At 41.8% G+C, this 20,416-nt stretch overlaps 1 protein-coding gene across 1 annotated transcript in view; it reads right to left on the reverse strand.

The window, feature by feature from the left end:
• Nucleotides 1-20,416, reverse strand: part of LOC138642474 (protein transport protein Sec23A) — a 354,941-nt gene that overhangs the window by 38,917 nt on the left and 295,608 nt on the right. The window contains exon 15 of the mRNA XM_069730653.1: nucleotides 6,199-6,276. Within this exon, the coding sequence (XP_069586754.1) occupies nucleotides 6,199-6,276 (78 nt within the window). The remainder of the gene's footprint in view (nucleotides 1-6,198; nucleotides 6,277-20,416) is intronic.

Raw genomic sequence — 20,416 nt, forward strand, 5'->3', positions numbered from 1 at the left:
AATGATATATTCCTCCATCTTTCCCCTTGGTGATTTTTTGAACACCATGCACATTCCACTTTAAAATGTACACTGCATAACACCTTGTTGATTCCATGCACTTGCACTTTATTATTTGTGCCTCTTATAGAGTTCACTGTTGTACACAGCGTCTTAATTCTTCTTAGATCTATTTATGTACATACACATACAGTACAGACCAAAACTTTGGACACACCTTCTCATTTAAAGATTTTTCTGTAATTTCATGACTATGAAAATTGTACATTCACACTGAAGGCATCAAAACTATGAATTAACACATGTGGAATTATATACTTAACAAAAGAGTGTGAATCAACTGAAATTCTGTCTTATATTCTAGGTTCTTCAAAGTAGCCATCTTATGCTTTGATGACTGCTTTACACACCCTTGGCATTTTCTTGATGAGCTTCAAGAGGTAGTCACTGGGAATGGTTGTCACTTCACAGGTGTGCCCTGTCAGGTTTAATAAGTGGGATTTCTTGCCTTATAAATGGAGTTGGGACCATGAGGTGTGTTGTGCAGAAGTCTGGTGGATACACAACTGATAGTCCTACTGAATAGACTGTTAGAATTTGTATTATGGCAAGAAAAAAGCAGCTAACTAAAGAAAAACAAGTGGCTATCATTACTTTAAGAAATGAAGGTCAGTCAGTCCAAAAAATTGGGAAAACTTTGAAAGTGTTCCCAAGTGCAGTGGCAAAAACCATCAAGTGCTACAAAAAAAACTGGCTCACATGAGGACCGTCCCAGGAAAGGAAGACCAAGAGTCACCTCTGCTTCTGAGGATAAGTTTATCCGAGTCACCAGCCTCAGAAATCGCAGGTTAACAGCAGCTCAGATTAGAGACCAGGTCAATGCCGCACAGAGTTCTAGCAGCAGACACATCTCTACAACTGTTAAAAGGAGACTTTGTGTAGCAGGCCATCATGGTAAAACAGCTGCTAGGAAACCACTGCTAAGGACAGGCAACAAGCAGAAGAGACTTGTTTGGGCTAAAGAACACAAGGAATGGACATTAAACCAGTGGAAATCTGTGCTGGTCTGATGATTCCAAATTTGAGATTTTTGGTTCCAACCACCATGTCTTTGTGCGACGCAGAAAAGGTGAACGGATGGACTCTACATGCCTGGTTCCCACCGTGAAGCACGGAGGAGGAGGTATGATGGTGTGGGGGTGCTTTGCGGGTGACACTGTTGGGTATTTATTCAAAATTTAAGGCATACTGAACCAGCATGGATACCACAGCATCTTGCAGCAGCATGGTATTCCATCCGGTTTGCGCTTAGTTGGACCATCATTTTTTTTCAACAGGACAATGACCCCAAACACACCTCCAGGCTGTGTAATGGCTATTTGACCAAGAACGAGAGTGATGGGGTGCTACGCCAGATGACCTGGCCTCTATAGATGGTTGGGGTGAGCTGGACCGCAGAGTGAAGGCAAAACGGCCAACAAGGGCTAAGCATCTCTGAGAACTCCTTCAAGATTGCTGGAAGACCATTCCTGGTGACTACCTCTTGAAGCTCATCACGAGAATGCCAAGAGTGTGCAAAGCAGTCATCAAAGCAAAAGGTGACTACTTTGAAGAACCTAGAATATAAGACATAATTTCAGTTGTTTCACACTTTTTTGCAAAGTATATAATTCCACATGTGTTAATTCATAGTTTTGATGCCTTCAGTGTGAATGTACAATTTTCATAGTCATGAAAATACAGAAAAATCTTTAAATGAGAAGGTGTGTCCAAACTTTTGGTCTGTACTGTATATTCATATATCTTTTACAGTCCATATGCACTTTATGAATATATGAGTTCTTTATATATTTATTTTTTATTTTATTTTTTTATTGTACTACACTGGTGTGCTTAGTTTTTGCAATTTTTGCATTGCTTGTGCACTGGAGTGACTATATAAACATTGCATAAATTATAATTTTTTCTTTATTATTTATTTTTATGATTTTTCATGTCTGGTGCTTATACTTCCTAGGGGAAATATTATAAAATATATATATATTCAATTTTGTGAATTTTACCTTATCCACCATATGCAAAATTGGTATTTTTTATATACAGAAATCAACATTTATTGTATGCTTTTCTATTGTCATATTATTTCGTAATAAAGATATATATTTTTATCATGCATTCTCTGCTTGAGTGGTTTTTGGTTTACCCTGTTTGGAGCTCTATGGTATTTAATAAATTATTGGTTTACAAAAAAATATCGAATAGGGTATTCCAATATAATACCATTGGGTATCACTCTTGTGTTTATTTAGTTTGTCAGTTCAGGAAGACACAGTGCTCTGTGGTTCGGTCCCTTGCTCCAAGGAGTTCTTCCTTAGCTCTGAGCCATTTTCGTGACACGGGTTTAGCACTTTCCTTTTGTCATGCAGTTTGTGTCATATGATTGTATATACTGTATTGTTTTCTTTTCCTTTTGGTAACATCTTTGTATAGTTTTTATAAACACTGCCTGTTTTTCCAGATTAAACATATAACATTTAAAGGGAACCTGTCACCAGGTTTGGCTGATATGAGTTACGGCCACTGGCTTTTAGGGCTTTTCTACAGCATTCTATATTCTAGTCAGAGAGGCCCAGCGCCTGCGCAGTGCAGTACTTTGCTCTGCCCTCAACAGGACAGACAAATACGCCTGCCAAGGAGCCATGAAGCCAGCAGGAGGGCGGCATCGCAAGAAGATGAGAGACGCCAGACCAGTACCTGCGACACCCATCAGACTGGACCGCCCTGCAGGTGAGTATAATAAAAGTTATTTTTATTCTCTTGCAGGTCGGATTGGGGGCTTATGCACAGCATTATAGAATGGTGTAGATAAGCACTGAAAGGCACTGGACGTAACTCATATCGGCCAAACCTGTTGACAGGTTTGCTTTAAAAGCTCAGTTCCTCTTGCTCTGTAAACTGCACCCCTGAAGCAATAAGCTATCACAATGGGTGTCCAGTAGGCCTACATAAACAATTGGTGGTGGCAGCTAGTTCATTTTGTTGTTATGGAGCTGGCAGTGATCAGATCAGGGTATACAGTGGGTACAGAAAGTATTCAGACCTCTTTAAATTTTTCACTCTTTGTTTCATTGCAGTTATTTGGTAAATTAAAAAAGTTATTTTTTTTCTCATTAATGTACACTCTGCACCCCACAGAAATGTAGAAATTTTTGCTAAATTTATTAAAAAAGAAAAACTGAAATATCACATGGTCATAAGTATTCAGACACTTTGCTCAGTATTGAGTAGAAGCCCCCTTTGAGCTAGTACAGCCATGAGTCTTCTTGGGAATGATGCAACAAGTTTTTCACACCTGGATTTGGGGATCCTCTGCCATTCTTTCTTGCAGATCCTCTCCAATTCCGTCAGTTTGTATGGTGAACTTTGGTGGACAGCCATTTTCAGGTCTCTCCAGAGATGATCAATGAGGCTTAAGTCAGGGCTCTGGCTGGACCAGTCAAGAATGGTCACAGAGTTGTTCTGAAGCCTTTGTTACTGTATATTAGCTGTGTGCTTAGGGTCATTGTCTTGTTCGAAATCGTTTCCTTCAATGGCAACCAGTCGCCCTGTCCCTGCAGCTGAAAAACACCCCCATGGCATGATGCTGCCACCACCATGTTTCACTGTTGGGATTGTATTGGGCAGGTGATGAGCACCGCCTGGTTTTCGCCACACATACAGCTTAGAATTATCACCAAAAAAGTCTATCGTCGTCTCATCAGACTAGAGAATCTTATTTCTCATAGTCTGGGAGTCCTTCATGTATTTTTTAGCAAAGTCTATGAGGGCTTTCATATGTCTTGCACTGAAGAGAGGCTTCCGTCGGGCCACTCTGCCATAAAGGGTGGGAGTAATAGTCTTATCAGCTGTCGCCTGCTATCTCTTTTCTCACTTAACATATAACTCTCATCATTCTCCCCTACTCGCAAGCACAGCAGGGAAGAATGATAAGAGCCATGTTCAGAACCTGGTGTCGGGGAACAGCGCTTACTGTAACGCTTCTTCCCTGGCGCCGATGCGTGTCACATGGATGGCATCCTTGTATGCGTGGGCAATCACGATGGCGTAATGATCCGTCCATGGTCAAATAGGCTCAGAGCACATGGACAAATCATTATGTCCATTGTCAGAAAGAAGTTAAACTTAAAAACTTATTAAACACGAAAACTAGGTTATGGTGGAATAAGTCGTTTCAGGAGCAATATCTAATTAAGGGCTTGATACTTCAAGGCCTACGCATTCAGGTTTTTCCTTCTTTCATGATTGATGACGATATTTAAAAAAAAAACAATGGGAAGAGCTCTATTCCACATGTTCCAGGTGACTTTATGGATCTTTTGATTGGGTCTAACAAAAGTTCTTGGTTAGAAATTGAAACTGAGCTTAATTCAATCAAGGAGAACCTCCTTAATCGGCTTTCCCCAGATGCCATGACTAAACTTAATGAGGATTTGGATACTGACTTTCGCAAATGAGAAAAATATTTGGTTGCTGCTAGAACCAACAAATATCAAATGGATGTCACTGATTTTAAAAATAATTAAATCTATAGATCTTCCACAAAGATCCGTTCAAATTCAGCATCATCGGCTGATGATGATTCATCAGTGAGCATTAATGTAAGCACCAATCTATTTGATTAGACATTCCATTGCTCAAAAGGGAAAAACATTTAACAAATGTAAATTAATAGTCCCTCGGTCTACAGAGAAAAAGAGTAAAACCAATAATTTTGAGGTAATTAACTTATACACCCATGTCTTATCTAACACTCTGCAGGAGGTTTCAGAATTGGGCCTCCCTTTTGTTCCAATTAATAACTTGCCTTTTTTTTTTTTTTTACTGCAGTGAAGGATCTACACATTTTCTCAAGAAAGCTTGTCAAAAAAAATTACACTCAAAAACTGATCTTGATTTGGGACTTAACACCAGGGCAGAATGGGAGGCCATCTTGATCCTGGAGGAGTTAGAAAGGAAAGCTCAAGTGCTCCCACAGGTATTCCCCCACCCCATTCTCACTCTGTCCTCAAGTTGAATTCTTCAGTACACTTGTTGCTGAGGATTGCAGGTCAATTTCCACCAATAGAGTAGATGATAATCTTACTTGTGAATGATGAAGAGAGCTCAGAGAGCTGCGGTCCCTAGAGGACGTGGTATTTAAACCAAATGGAAAGAGGAAGAATGTGGTCATCTGGCTCATTGCGACGTACAAGAGAGAGCGTTTCTGGCGATTTAGGGACCAGGAGTCTTACACTTCCTTGTCCTATAACCCTCAAACTGGCTTCTCTATGGAACTTTTTCAAATCCTAGACAGGGCTTTTTCTCAAGGCATCATCATTCCTAAAAAGGTACTAGACGGGTTATTTGTGAAGTTTCTGGTTATTGACACTTTTTATTTACTTCGCAAAGTCCTCAAGGATCCCCTTAATCCACCAGGTTGTCCAATTGTCTCTGGCATTGGAGGGTTGTGTGACCCAGTATGCAAAATTACTGAACATTACCTGCACCCATTGGTTGAAATCCTGCCTTCTCATGTAAGAGACACCACGGATGTAATGAAAAGACTCGACCCTGAAACGGATGTCATTGAATTTGCTTAATTTCAGGGAGAGGGCAGAGGCTACGGCAGTGACCACACCGTCTGCTCCCTGATGGCGACTCGTGTGATTATCCCAGCATGCACTGGAATTCTCAACCAAAATGTAGTAGTAAAAAATAAATAAAGTAGTTAAATAGTGTAGTGAAGGAAAGATAGGGACTTTTAAAATAAAGTATATTATACAATAGATTGGATTATAACATTAAATAGATAGGCATTTAGAATTAAAATAAATGTTAGTTCTGGAACACCCCTTTTACGTACCTTAGGTTTTCATGTCTATAGCATTAATGGGATTCATATGTTCACTTGTTGCAGTGTGTTGATGCATAGTCTGTATATATAGTTTTATATATTGCCAACAACTTTTTTGTGTAACTATAAATTAATACTAAAGGAGTGCGGAACCCTTTTGTATTTTTCCCCACATTGCTATGTTGACGAAAAAATAAAAAAGGTGCGGCTCTTAAGTAAGCAAAGGTAAGTAAAGGTTTACGTATTTCTTTAAAAGCCTTATAACTTGGACTGTAAAGACTTACTGAAAATACATAAGTATATACCTGGGGGAAAAGAGAAAATGTTTCTGAGAAGCGGAAGGAATTAGGGTCATCCTTGTGATACTCTCCAAACTTCTGGCACTAGAGAAACAAAAATAATTACTTTATCTTCCTATTGTTAGATGGTAAAAAGCATATTAAATACATCTCCAAAGCCATGCCATTTTGTTCTTGTTTAATGGAACTCAATCAGAAAATGCCAAACTGCTTATCAAAAAGTCAATTTGATACTATCTATACTAATATGTCACATACAGTAGTGCTCAAAATAATAGCAGTGTGTTCAAAACCGTGAGATAATCACAAAATCTGTATACTAGTTTTTATTTCCAGTATTGGGAATGTTGCACATTGTTTTCTAATTCAAAACATGAATAGAAATGTATATAATTTTTAACTACTTTACAGAAAATAACAAAAAATGAACATTAGCCCCTTAATCCCATATGACGTACTATCCCGTCAAGGTGACCTGGGACTTAATTCCCAGTGACGGGATAGTATGTCATACCCGATCGGCAGCGCTCACGGGGGGAGCGCGGCTGATCGCGGCCGGGTGTCAGCTGACTATTGCAGCTGACATCTGGCACTATGTGCCAGGAGTGGTCACGGACCGCTTCCAGCACATTAACCCCCGGCACACCGCGATCAAACATGTTCGCAGTGTTCCGGGGGCATAGGGAAGCATCGCGCAGGGAGGGGGCTCCCTGCGGGCTTCCCTGAGACGATCGGTACAAGGCGATGTGCTCACCTTGTACCGAGCGTCTCTTCCCTGCAGGCCCCGGATCCAAAATGGCCACAGGCCTACTTCCTGCATGGAGTACTTCCGGGTCCAGAGCAGGCTCTGGTAACCAAGCAGCAGGGCACGCCAGATCGCTGATCTGACACAGTGCTCTGCAAAGTGTCAGATCAGCAATCTGTCACTATACAGTGATGTCCCCCCTGGGACAAAGTAAAAAAAAAAATTTTTAGATGTGTAAAAAAAATTTTTTTTAAAAATCCTAAATAAAGAAAAAAATATACTGTATATTGTTCCCACAAATACATTTCTTTATCTAAATAAAAAAAACAAACAATAAAAGTACACATATTTAGTATGGCCGCGTCCGTAACGAACCGACCTATAAAACTGTCCCACTAGTTAACCCCTTCAATGAACACCAAAAAAAATAAATAAATTACGAGGCAAAAAACAACGCTTTATTATCATACCGCCTAACAAAAAGTGGAATAACACGCAATCAAAAAGACATATAAAAATAACCTTGGTACCGCTGAAAACGTCATCTTGTCCCGCAAAATACGAGCCACCATACAGCATCATCAGCAAGAAAATAAAAAAGTTACAGTCCTCAGAATACAGCGATGCAAAAATAATTTTTTCTATAAAATAGTTTTTATCGTATAAAAGCGCCAAAACATAAAACAATGATAAAAAATGAGGTATCGCTGTAAACGTATTGACCCGAAGAATAAAATTGCTTTATCAATTTTACCAAAAGCGGAACGGTATAAACGCGCCCCCCAAAAGAAATTAATGAATAGCTGGTTTTTGGTCATTCTGCCTCACAAAAATCGGAATAAAAAGCGATCAAAAAAGTCACGTGCCCGAAAATGTTACCAATAAAAACGTCAACTCGTCCCGCAAAAAACAAGACCTCACATGACTCTATGGACCAAAATATGGAAAAATTATAGCTCTCAAAATGTGGTAAGGCAAAAAATATTTTTTGCAATAAAAAGCGTCTTTTAGTGTGTGACGACTGCCAATCATAAAAATCCGCTAGAAAGCCCGCTATAAAAGTAAATCAAACCCTCTTTCATCACCCCCTTAGTTAGGGAAACATAAAAAAAATTTAAAAAATGTATTTATTTCCATTTTCCCATTAGGGTTAGGGTTGGGGCTAGGGTTGGGGCTAGGGTTAGGGTTGGGGCTAAAGTTAGGGTTGGGGCTAAAGTTAGGGTTGGGGCTAAAGTTAGGGTTAGGGTTACATTTACGGTTGGGATTAGGGTTAGGGGTGTGTCAGGGTTAGGGGTGTGTTTAGGGTTATGGTTGGGATTAGGGTTAGGGGTGTGTTGGGGTTAGGGTTTCAGATAGAATTGGGGGTTTGAACTGTTTAGGCACATCAGGGCTCTCCAAACGCGACATGGCGTCCGATCTCAATTCCAGCCAATTCTGCGTTGAAAAAGTAAAACAGTGGTCCTTCCCTTCCGAGCTCTCCCGTGCGCCCAAACAGGGGTTTACCCCAACATATGGGGTATCAGCATACTCAGGACAAATTGGACAACAACTATTGGGGTCCAATTTCTCTTGTCACCTTTGGGAAAATAATTTGGAGGGCTAAAAAAACATTTTTGTGGGAAAAAAATTAATTTTTATTTTCACGACTCTGCATTATAAACTGTAGTGAAACACTTGGGGGTTCAAAGCTGTCAAAACACTTCTAGATAGGTTCCTTAGGGGGTCTAGTTTCCAAAATGGTGTCACTTCAGGGGGGTTTCTACTGTTTAGGTGCATCAGGGGCTCTGCAAATGCATCGTGAATCTGAAAGGAAATGCACACCACAGGGCTAATAAATAATAATATACAAAATATAATCACAGGAATTTTATTTGCTAATAAAATTCCTGTGATTATATTTTGTATATCATTATTTATTAGCCCTGTGGTGTGCAATCCTTTGAGTGGCTTCTTTTTTCTTTGCCTTCAGATTCATGATATTGGCCGCTTGTTTGCACCCCAATTGGCATTTAGTACTATTGGTATTTGTAGTGCGCTCTACACTCTTATTTTGCCTGGTCTGCAAATGCATCATGACGCCTGCAGACCAATCCATCTAAGTCTGCATTCCAAATGGCGCTCCTTCCCTTCCGAGCTCTGCCACGCGCCCAAACGGTGGTTCCCCCCACATATGGGGTATCAGCGTACTCAGGACAAATTGGACAACAACTTTTGGGGTCCAATGTCTCCTGTTACCCTTGGAAAAATACAAAACTGGGGGCTAATAAATAATTTTTGTGGAAAAAATGATTTTTTTATTTTTACAGCTCTGCGTTAAAAACTGTAGTGAAACACTTGGGGGTTCAAAGTTCTCACAACACATCTAGATAAGTTCCCTGGGGGGTCTAGTTTCCAAAATGGTGTCACTTCTGGGGAGTATCTACTGTTTAGGTGCATCAGGGGCTTTACAATTGCAACGTGACGCCTGCAGACCAATCCATCTAAGTCTGCATTCCAAATGGTGCTCCTTCCCTTCCGAGCTCTGCCATGCGCACAAACGGTGGTTCTCCCCCACATATGGGGTATAAGCGTACTCAGGACAAATTGGATAACAACATTTGGGGTCGAATTTCTCCTGTTACCCTTGGGAAAATACAAAACTGGGAACTAAAAAATAATTTTCGTGAAAAAAAAATTAATTTTTTTTTCACGGCTCTGCATTATAAACTGTAGTGAAACACTTGGGGGTTCAAAGCTGTCAAAACACAGCTAGATAAGTTCCTTAGGGGGTCTACTTTCCAAAATGGTGTCACTTGTGGGGGGTTTCAATGTTTAGGCCCATCAGGGGCTCTCCAAACGTGACATGGTGTCCCATCTCAATTCCAGTCAATTTTGCATTGAAAAGTCAAATGGCGCTCTTTCCCTTCCGAGCTCTGCCATGCGCCCAAACAGTGGTTTACCCCCACATGTGGGGTATCGGCATACTCAGAACAAATGGCACAACTTTTGGGGTCCAATTTTTTCTCTTACCCTTAAGAAAATAAAAAATTGGGGGCGAAAAGATCATATTTGTGAAAAAATATGATTTTTTATTTTTACGGCTCTGCATTATAAAGTTCTGTGAAGCACTTGGTGGGCTAAAGTGCTCACCACACATCTAGAAAAGTTCCTTAGGGGGTCTACTTTCCAAAATGGTGTCAATTGTGGGGGGTTTCAATGTTTAGGCACATCAGGGACTCTCCAAACGCAACATGGCGTCCCATCTCAATTCCAGTCAATTTTGCATTGAAAAGTCAAACGGCGCTCCTTCCCTTCCGAGCTCTGCCATGCGCCCAAACAGTGGTTTACCCCACATGTGGGGTATTGGCGTACTCAGAACAAATGGTACAACAACTTTTGGGGTCCAATTTGTTCTCTTACCCTTGGGAAAATAAAACAAATTGGAGCTGAAGTAAATTTTTTGTGAAAAAAAGTTAAATGTTAATTTTTTTTAAAACATTCCAAAAATTCATGTAAAACACCTGAAGGGTTAATAAACTTCTTGCATGTGGTTTTGAGCACCTTGAGTGGTGCAGTTTTTAGAATGGTGTCACACTTGGTTATTTTCTATCATATAGACCCCTCAAAATGACTTCAAATGTGATGTGGTCCCAAAAAAATATTGGTGTTGTAAAAATGAGAAATTGGTGGTCAACTTTTAACCCTTATAACTCCCTACCAAAAAAAAGTTTGGTTCCAAAATTGTGCTGATATAAAGTAGACATGTGGGAAATGTTACTTATTAATTATTTTACATGACATATCTCTGTGATTTAAGGGCATAAAAATTCAAAGTTGGAAAATTGTAAAATTTTCTAAATTTTCGCCAAATTTCCGTTTTTTTCACAAATAAACGCAAGTTATATCGAAAAAATGTTACCACTATCATGAAGTACAATATGTCCCGAGAAAACAATGTCAGAATTACCAAGATCCGTTGAAGCGTTCCAGAGTTGTAACCTCATAAAGGGACAGTGGTCAGAATTGTAAACATTGGCCCGGTCATTAACGTGCAAAGCCCTTGGGGCTTAAGGGGTTAGGCTGTTCTAAAAAAATAGCAGTGACGGCATCTGTCTTTACAGACTCACAATATGTATTTTTTTTTAGGATTTAGCATTCCTGTGACTCCCTAACCTAATATTTATTTGCTATCCACAGTTTTTTAGAACTGCTTCACATCTACAGTACAGACCAAAAGTTTGGACACACCTTCTCATTTAAAGTTTTTTTTCTGTATTTTCATGACTATAAAAATTCTACATTCACACTGAAGGCATCAAAACTATGAATTAACACATGTGGAATTATATACTTAACAAAAGAGTGTGAATCAACTGAAATTCTGTCTTATATTCTAGGTTCTTCAAATTAGCTACCTTTTGCTTTGATGACTGCTTTGCACACTCTTGGCATTCTCTTGATGAGCTTCAAGAGGTAGTCACCGGGAATGGTTTTCACTTCACAGGTGTGCCCGGTCAGATTTAATAAGTGGGATTTCTTGCCTTATAAATGGGGTTGGGACCATCAGTTGTGTTGTGCAGAAGTCTGGTGGATACAGACCTGATAGTCCTACTGAATAGACTGTTAGAATTTGTATTATGGCAAGAAAAAAGCAGCTAAGCAAAGAAAAACGAGTGGCCATCATTACGTTAAGAAATAAAGGTCAGTCAGTCTGATAAATTGGGAAAACTTTGACAGTGTCCCCAAGTGCAGTGGCAAAAACCATCAAGCACTACAAAGAAACTGGCTCACATGAGGACCGCCCCAGGAAAGGAAGACCAAGAGTCACCTCTGCTTCTGAGGATACGTTTATCCGAGTCACCAGCCTCAGAATTTGCAGGTTAACAGCATCTCACATTAGAGACCAGGTCAATGCCACACAGAGTTCTAGCAGCAGACACATCTCTACAACAACTGTTAAGAGGAGACTTTGTGCAGCAGGCCTTCATGGTAAAATAGCTGCTAGGAAACCACTGCTAAGGACAGGCAACAAGCAAATGAGACTTGTTTGGGCTAAAGAACACAAGGAATGGACAGTGGAAATCTGTGCTTTGGTCTGATGAGTCAAAATTTGAGATCTTTGGTTCCAACCACCATGTCTTTGTGCGACGCAGAAAAGGTAAACGGATGGACTCTACATGCCTGTTTCCCACCGTGAAGCATGGAGAAGGAGGTGTGATGGTGTGGGGGTGCTTTGCTGGTGACACTGTTGGGGATTTATTCAAAATTGAAGGCATACTGAACCAGCATGGCTACCACAGCATCTTGCAGCGGCATGCTATTCCATCCGGTTTGCGTTTAGTTGGACCATCATTTATTTTTCAACAGGACAATTACCCCAATCACACCTCCAGGCTGTGTAAGGGCTATTTGACCAAGAAGGAGAGTGATGGGGTGCTATGCCAGATGACCTGGCTTCCACAGTCACCAGACCTGAACCCAATCGAAATGGTTTGGGGTGAGCTGGACCGCAGAGTGAAGGCAAAAGGGCCAAAAAGTGCTAAGCATCTCTGGGAACTCCTTCAAGATTGTTGGAAGACCATTGTTGGAAGACCATTCCCTGTGACTACCTCTTGAAGCTCATCAACAGAATGCCAAGAGTGTGCAAAGCAGGCAAAGCAGTCATCAAAGCAAAAGGTGGCTACTTTGAAGAACCTAGAATATAAGACATAATTTCAGTTGTTTCACACTTTTTTTTGTTAAGTATATAATTCCACATGTGTTAATTCATAGTTTTGATGCCTTCAATGTGAATGTACAATTTTCATAGTCATGAAAATACAGAAAAATCTTTAAATGAGAAGGTGTGTCCAAACTTTTGGTCTGTACTGTATGTCACATAGAGTCAACCAACTTCTGGTCCCTGTCACTGTTATTCCAGCCCAGGATGCTTGGACTATATCTCACAATTCTTTGGCATTTGTTGGCTTTACCTCATAAATGGCATTTTTAATGTCACCCCACAAGTCTTCTATCGGATTAAGGTTCAGGGATTGGGCTGGCCGCTCCATAACCTCAATTTTGTTGGACTGGAACCAAGATTTTGCTCGTTTACAGAAGATCTTTTTGATTTTGATCTCTTCAAGTATTTTAATATAAGCAAACTGGTCAATGATCCCTGGTATGCGGTAAATAGGCCCGGAACCATAGTAAGAGACAAATGTCCATATTGTGATTCTTGCACCACTATGCTTCACTGTCTTCAGAGTGTACTGTGGCTTGAGTAACGAGTTTGGGGGTCATCTGACGAACTGTCTGCGGCCTTTGGACCCAAAAAATGGGTACTAGACCTACTGGTAATTCGGTTTCCAGGAGTCCATCCTGACAGCACCCTGGAGGACGTCCTCCTCCTCCTTGCAGGGACAGGAAAAACACACGAGAGGTTAAAAGGTCCCACTCCGCCCCCTTTCCTTCAGTGTTTTGACAAGTACCACACCATGGATAGATGCAATTTGAATTCTTTTAATTAACCAAATCATATTACAGCATATGAAAATAGTATACATAGGGGGGGGAAAGAAGTGGTGCTGTCAGGATGGACTCCTGGAATTACTGGTAGGTCTAATACCCATTTTCCAGGATGTCCCCCTGACAGCACCCTGGAGAATACCAAAGAAAACTCATTTAGGGTGGGACTACTGCTTGGAGAACTTTTCTCCCAAATGACGTTTGCTGGGCTGCTAACACGTCAAGTTTATAATGTTTACAGAATGTATTCACCCTGGCCCAGGTTGCGGCCTTACATATTTGTTCTAAGGACGCCTCCGCTCGTTCAGCACATGATGCTGAAATGGCCCAAGTAGAATGAGCTTTTATTCCCACTGGGCAGTCTACCCCTTCTGACGAATAGGCTTTAGCAACTACAGTTGTGATCCATCTAGCTGTAGAACTTTTGGAAGCTTTTTTCCCCCTATTTTTTTCCCCCAAACAGGATAAATAGGTTAGGGTCCCTTCTCCAGGTACTAGTGGTCTCTAGAGGTCTTACCTCCAGGGAGTGTAAACATTGCTCTTTTGCATTAGAGCCGTTTTCGCAAAAGGAGGGTAAAATTATCTCTTGGTTCCGGTTTTGTACTGATGCAATTTTTGGGATAAACGATGGGTCTAATTTTAAGATTATGTGATCATCGCGAATCTGAAGATACGGATCCCTAATAGATAAAGCCTGAATCTCTCCCACTCTTTTAGCTGTCGTAATTGCTAGTAGAAAGGCTGTTTTCCACGTACGAACTGAGATAGGCATGTTTTCACCTAGGGCATAAGGTTCTTTACATAAAGCCCTGAGGGCCAAGTTTAAGTCCCAAAAGGGGGTTAACTGCCTAAAGGTGGGACGCAATCTCTGGATGGCTTTAACAAACCTAATTATCCATGGGTGGGAGGCCAAAGGATAATCTAAGAAAGTGCTGAGGGCCGAAATCTGTACCTTAAGGGTACTAGGCCTAAGACCCATGTTGAACCCACACTGAAGAAAATCCAGAACTCTGGGGACATCCGGGGTCTCTGGCAACATGGCCGACCTGCCACCCTCCATACAGAATATCTTCCAGATCTTGTAGTAGATCGCCGAAGTTACTGGTTTTCTGCTAGCTTGAATGGTTGAAATGACTTCATCTGATAAACCCCGAGCTTTCAAGATGTCCCTTTCAGGATCCATGCTGACAGGTGTAACCTTTTCGGGTTTTTGTGCAAGACAGGACCCTGATAGATGATGTCCTTCCATAGAGGAAACTTGATTGGGTTTTCTGTAGTCATGGACCCCAGCAACGGGAACCAGCTTCTCTTTGGCCAGAATGGCACAATCAACAGAACTGTTGCCTGGTCTTCCTGGATTTTTCGGAGTACCACTGGAATGAGTATCAACGGGGGACATGCATAGTAGAGTGGTTCGTCCCATGTCTAGCTTAAGGTGTCAACTGCTTCTGGCATGTCTGAAGGATTGAGAGAATAGAATCTGGTCACCTTCGAATTTTTTCTTGTGGCAAACCAATCTATTCTGGGAGTTCCCCTATGGTGGCATAATAGTTGGAAAACTTCTTGGTTTAGTTCCCACTCTGTTGGGCAGACATTCCTCCTGCTTAGGTAGTGGGCCAGGATATTTTGCGACCCTTCTAAGTGCACTGCTGTAATTGAAAAAACTGTGTTCTCTGACCAGACAAATATGTTTTGCACTAGATCTTGTAGTGCTTTGTGCTTGGGACCTCCCTGGTGTCTCAAGAATTACACTGCTGTCATGTTGTTTGTTAAAATCTTCACATGCTTGTTCTTTAACCGAGAAGAGTTTCTTCTTAGGGTCTCCCAAACTGCATAAAGTTCCCTGAAATTTGATGACTTGTGGCTGATGTCTTCGGGCCACCTGCCCTGAAAAAAACTCCCTTCTAGGTGTGCTCCCCATCCCCACTGACTGGCGTCCGTGGTGATTACTACACAAGGGGACGGAATCCATGAGACACCTGTTCTTAGGTTGCCGGGTTGTGTCCACCATCGTAATGATCATCTCACTGCTGTTGATATATGTATTGGTCTGTCCAGCGACATCTGGCAACGATCCCATACCGAGAGACCCTGTCTCTGTAATAGTCTTGAGTGGGCTTGGGCCCACCTGACACAGGTGATACAGGCTGTCATTATTCCTAAGATCTTCATGGCTGATCTTATGGTAACCCGATGTCTCAGTAATTCTGTCATGATTTTTCTTATTGACTCCTGATTGTCTCTTGGTAGAAAGGATTGTCTACAGGTAGAATCCAGAAGCACTCCAAGGAATACTTTCTGAGATTCGGGCTTCAGGTGTGACCTTTTTCGATTTACGACCCAGCCAAGGTGTTCTAACACCGCAATGGTTCGATCTCTGTGTAAGAGTAAAGTCCTTTCTGATTGGGCTACCAGGAGAAAATCATCCAAATAAGGAATTATTGTAATTCCTTGGTTTCTTAGGTATGCAACTACCTCTGCGATCAGCTTCGTAAATATTCTTGGAGCTGAGGACAAGCCGAAAGGGAGGCATTGAAACTGGAGGCGGCAGGTTTGGTCCGGCAGACTTACTGAGAACCTCAGAAGTTCCTGAGAGGTTGGATGGATTGGTAACTGATAATACGCACTCTTGAGGTCAAAAGTGCACGTTACTGAATTTTTGTCTATGAGGTGGATGGTTGACCTTATAGAATCCTGAACCTTTTGTATTTGACCCATGCGTTTAACGGTTTTAGGTTTATGATTGTGCGTGTTTCCCCTGACGGTTTCGGAATTGAGAATAGGGAAGAGTAGAGACCTTTGCCTATTTCTGATGAGGGGACCCGAATTATGACCCTGGAGCTGAAAAGTTCCTGAAGGTCTGAGAACATTGGAGAATCGGCTGCCATGGTTGTCAGTGAGATACACCTTTGGGGCGGGGTAGATATAAGCTCTATTTTGTAGCCCTCCGATATATATTTAGGACATATTCGTTTCTTGTTATCTGGCTCCAGTTGTTTAGAAAAAGACTGAGCCTGCCCCCTATACCTATGGCGTCATTGTCTTCTAGATCTAGAGCTTGATCCAAAAAGGGAATTTTTTCCCCTTCTGTTCTGAGCATAGGAACCTTTATAGGTCTCTCTGTTGGATCTCCACTCCTCTCTATAGTCAGGTTGTTTGCGAGGTGGTGGCCTTTTCCGAAAGGGCTGAAATTTCTTGGGTTTATCCTTTTTACTATTAGACGCAAACTCTAAGATGTCATCTAACGCCTGTCCAAACACCCTAGATCCTGCGAAGGGAATGGCACATAATTTATTTTTAGAGGCGTTATCTCCTGACCAGGATTTAAGCCATATAGCTCTACGGGTCGCATTAGACAAGGAAATATTTCTAGCCGCAAATCTCACTGATTCGACTGAAGTATCAGCCATGAAGGCCGTGGTGGATTTTATAATGGAAAGGGAAGAAATTATTTCAGCCCGCAGGGTTTTATTAACTAAATGTTCTTTTAATTGCCCCATCCATAAGAACATGGATCTGGCCACCGAAGTAGCCGCTATATTAGTCCGTATCAGGGCTGCTGACATTTCCCAAGCTCGACGTAGGAGAATATCTGCCTTGCGGTCCATGGCATCTCTGAGGCTTGAAGAGTTCTCAAAAGGAATGGATGTCTTTTTTGTAACTTTGGCCACAGGTACGTCGACTTTAGGGATTTCTTCCCATGTCTTGATATCATCTGGGTCAAATGGTAGACGGCCCTTAAATTTCCTGGACATCACTAGTCTATGCTCTGTTTCCTTCCATTCTTGCAATATCATCAGCTGGATATGTTCGCTTACAGGGAACACCATCTGTCTCTGGGATGTAAGACCTCCAAACATTAGATCCTGTCTGGACTTTGTACGTGGTTCCTCCTTCATCTGCATAGTATTTCTCACCGCCTGTACTAGATCTTCCGTATCTCTCACTGGGAAGAGATATTTCCTTCCTTGATCCTGCTCTTCTAGTGGAAGCTCCCCTTTTTCCTGGTCTGAGCTCCTAGTCTGATTCATCATTTGAAGATATATCGAGATCTCTCTGTTCTGGGTCCCATCTGGGTCTCTTAATGCTCGGACCTGGACTGGAATGGTGCTGTTGTGATATGGTAGCCAAGGATGCTTGCACTTCCTCCCGGATTAAACTCATCTCAGACAAGAGTGTTTATTGTTCTTCCCTTACAACTTTGGAAATGCATGAGCTGCAGAGTGATTTTTTGTACACCTCTGGAATCTTTAAATGACATATGGAGCAACGGTTACACTTTGACGAGGCCTTGCCTGGCTTTTTGGCCATTGGGAGGGGTGTCTGTGGGGTATTCTTATCCTAAATAATACAAGAATAGGGATAATAGGGCTGGACTTAGTCTGCATGCGTGTTCAGGTGCATCTGCGCTATGCGCACTTTCCCCGGCATCCTCACTCCTGAATTCCATATCATCTTTCGTTTCAGGCATTTAGACACTGGTTCAAAGATACACACCCTGTGCCAAACCAGCGACGCTGAACTTTTGACCGCGAGTCCTGTTCACATGCGGACTTTCAGAAGCCTGAGTGCTTTTTCCCCCAACTACATCCGCATTCCACTCTGTGAAACGCCGGACGGGATACGCCGCTGACGTCACCGGAAGTGACGCTCGGTTATTTTTGCACCTACTTCCGCGTTCCACGATGTGGAAAGCAAGCTGGGTCCCCGCTGACGTCACTGGAAGTGACGCTCGGTTCTGGGAGTGGCGTCTTGCTGACCGCCGACTCCTCTGTGTTCCTGTATGGAACACATGGTTCCGAGCGCCTTTTCTCCTGCCGCATGGCGCCAGAGCCTAGAGCCCCCACCGGGAGGAAGCGGCTCTACCCAGGAGCTCGTCCACTCGACTGGTCTCTGGGGCAGAGGGACTCCCCACCGGGAAGATTCTGCCCTGGGCCACTTGACAGGGGGAAGGATATTGAACCAGCCGCACGATCCCCCTGAGCCCTCCAGTTTCCGGTAAGCCTTCGCACGCTGCGCAGATCTTTCGTATGTCCTTCAATGCAGGGACAGGAAAAACACTGAAGGAAAAGAGGTGGAGTGGGACCTTTTAACCTCTCGTGTGTTTTTCCTGTCCCTGCAAGGACAGGGGAGGGACGTCCTCCAGGGTGATGTCAGGGGGACGTCCTGGAAAGAAAAGTTTTAATTTCATCAGTCCACAAACTACTTCTCTATTTCTCTTTAGGTCAGTTGATGTGCTCTTTGGCAAATTGTATCCGCTTCAGTACATTTCTTTTTTTTAACAGTAGGAATTTGCGGGGACTTCTTGGTAAGAGATTAGCGTCACACAGTTTTCTTCTCACTGTCACAGTCCTCACAGGTAACTTGAGATTGTCTTTGCCCATCCTGGAGCTGATCATTGCCTGAGCCTTTGCCATTCTGGCTATTCTTCCATCCATTTGAATAGTAGTCTTCCACTTTCTTCCACATCTCTATGGTTTGGCTTTATATTTTAAAGCATTGGAGATCATTTTAGCTGAACAGCCAATCATTGTCTGCACTTTATAAGTTTTACCCTCTCCAAACCAACATTTTAACAAAAATACACTATTCTTCTGAAAAATGTCTCGAATGACCTATATTTCTCAGGTTTTCAAGGAGAAATGCATGTACAACATGTCCTGGCTTCACCCTTAAATAAGGGCCACCTGATTCACACTTGTTTCTTCAGAATGACTGACTTCACTAACTGAACTCCACACTGCTGTTATTTTGAACACTTTCCCCTTTCAATCAATTATTCTAATACACAGACTAAAAAACCTGCAGATCATCAATGCGGAGTGTGTTGGTTTTCTTAGAATCTACAGCACCAACTGGTAAATTGTTTGACACGTGATAATATAATTTATACCCAAAACACTGATTAATTAATTAATAATTAATTCATTTTGTACTGCTGGTATTTTGAACACTACTGTAGTTAGATCATCGTTACTTATTTAGCACTTATCACCTCGTAGGATACTTTTTGGAGTAAAATGAAACCAAAATGTATAGACTTTTTCAAATATACTATTATATACACATTCCTCAACACTTAATTGCAACATAAAAAAGCAATAGTCATGGAATTATGAAAATCACAAGATTGATAGACATGGTAATGACATGCAAATGATGAAAAATTGGAAATAAATGTTTTCATAATATCTTGATTTATTCAGAGTTGAGTATGTGTGTTTTGTGCATAAATCCATGCACTAACACGCCTTGGTTGTTCTCAATTAGGTTATTAATAGTTATATGAGCAATGAGTTATATGAGTATATATGAGTTTTTGTCAACGCTGAATGCATTTGGGCATGAAAATTTTCCAGATCCGCTGCTGGCAGCTGCTGCTGTAATTGCCAACTAAAGATATCTCAGATGTGCTGTTAAGGGCTCACCTTCATAGGTGGATCCTCTAAGCCCCAGGTCCGACTGTGCAGACAGATCACGGGTAATGATGCAGCAGCAGGAGACATTAAGGAGAGAGGAATTGAATCACTGGATGCCACAGGTAGACAATACACAAGAAAGCAGGTATGGTGCAAGGACTTGAAACGCTGGAGGCCAAAGACAGAAAGAATGGGTGGGGAGCACAGGAGAGGACAGTAGCCATAGGGGAGGATGATGAAGCCCTATGGCGCAAAGGCAGATGCGTAACATGTGCTCAATAGGAAATAAGTCTGGAGATGCAGCCGGCCATCTCAGTACACTTAGGTTGTTCACAATAGCACAAGCAACATGAAAAAAAAAATCGGCTCCTGTGAGACTTTCATGTTCCCCAGTGAAGGCATCTTCATGACTTGCCTACATGGTCTCCAGACTTATCTCCAGCTGTGATTGAAAACATTTGTGGTGATAATCGCTAAAAAGAACAGACCTCTATTCCAGCCTCCATTGCTGTCTTGCGCTGTACAATGATAACCTTTGACAGCAGTGGCATGAGGTCAATGGAACACCTGTAGT

Source organism: Ranitomeya imitator, chromosome 1 (assembly GCF_032444005.1).
Source record: "Ranitomeya imitator isolate aRanImi1 chromosome 1, aRanImi1.pri, whole genome shotgun sequence".
Lineage (NCBI taxonomy): Eukaryota > Metazoa > Chordata > Amphibia > Anura > Dendrobatidae > Ranitomeya > Ranitomeya imitator.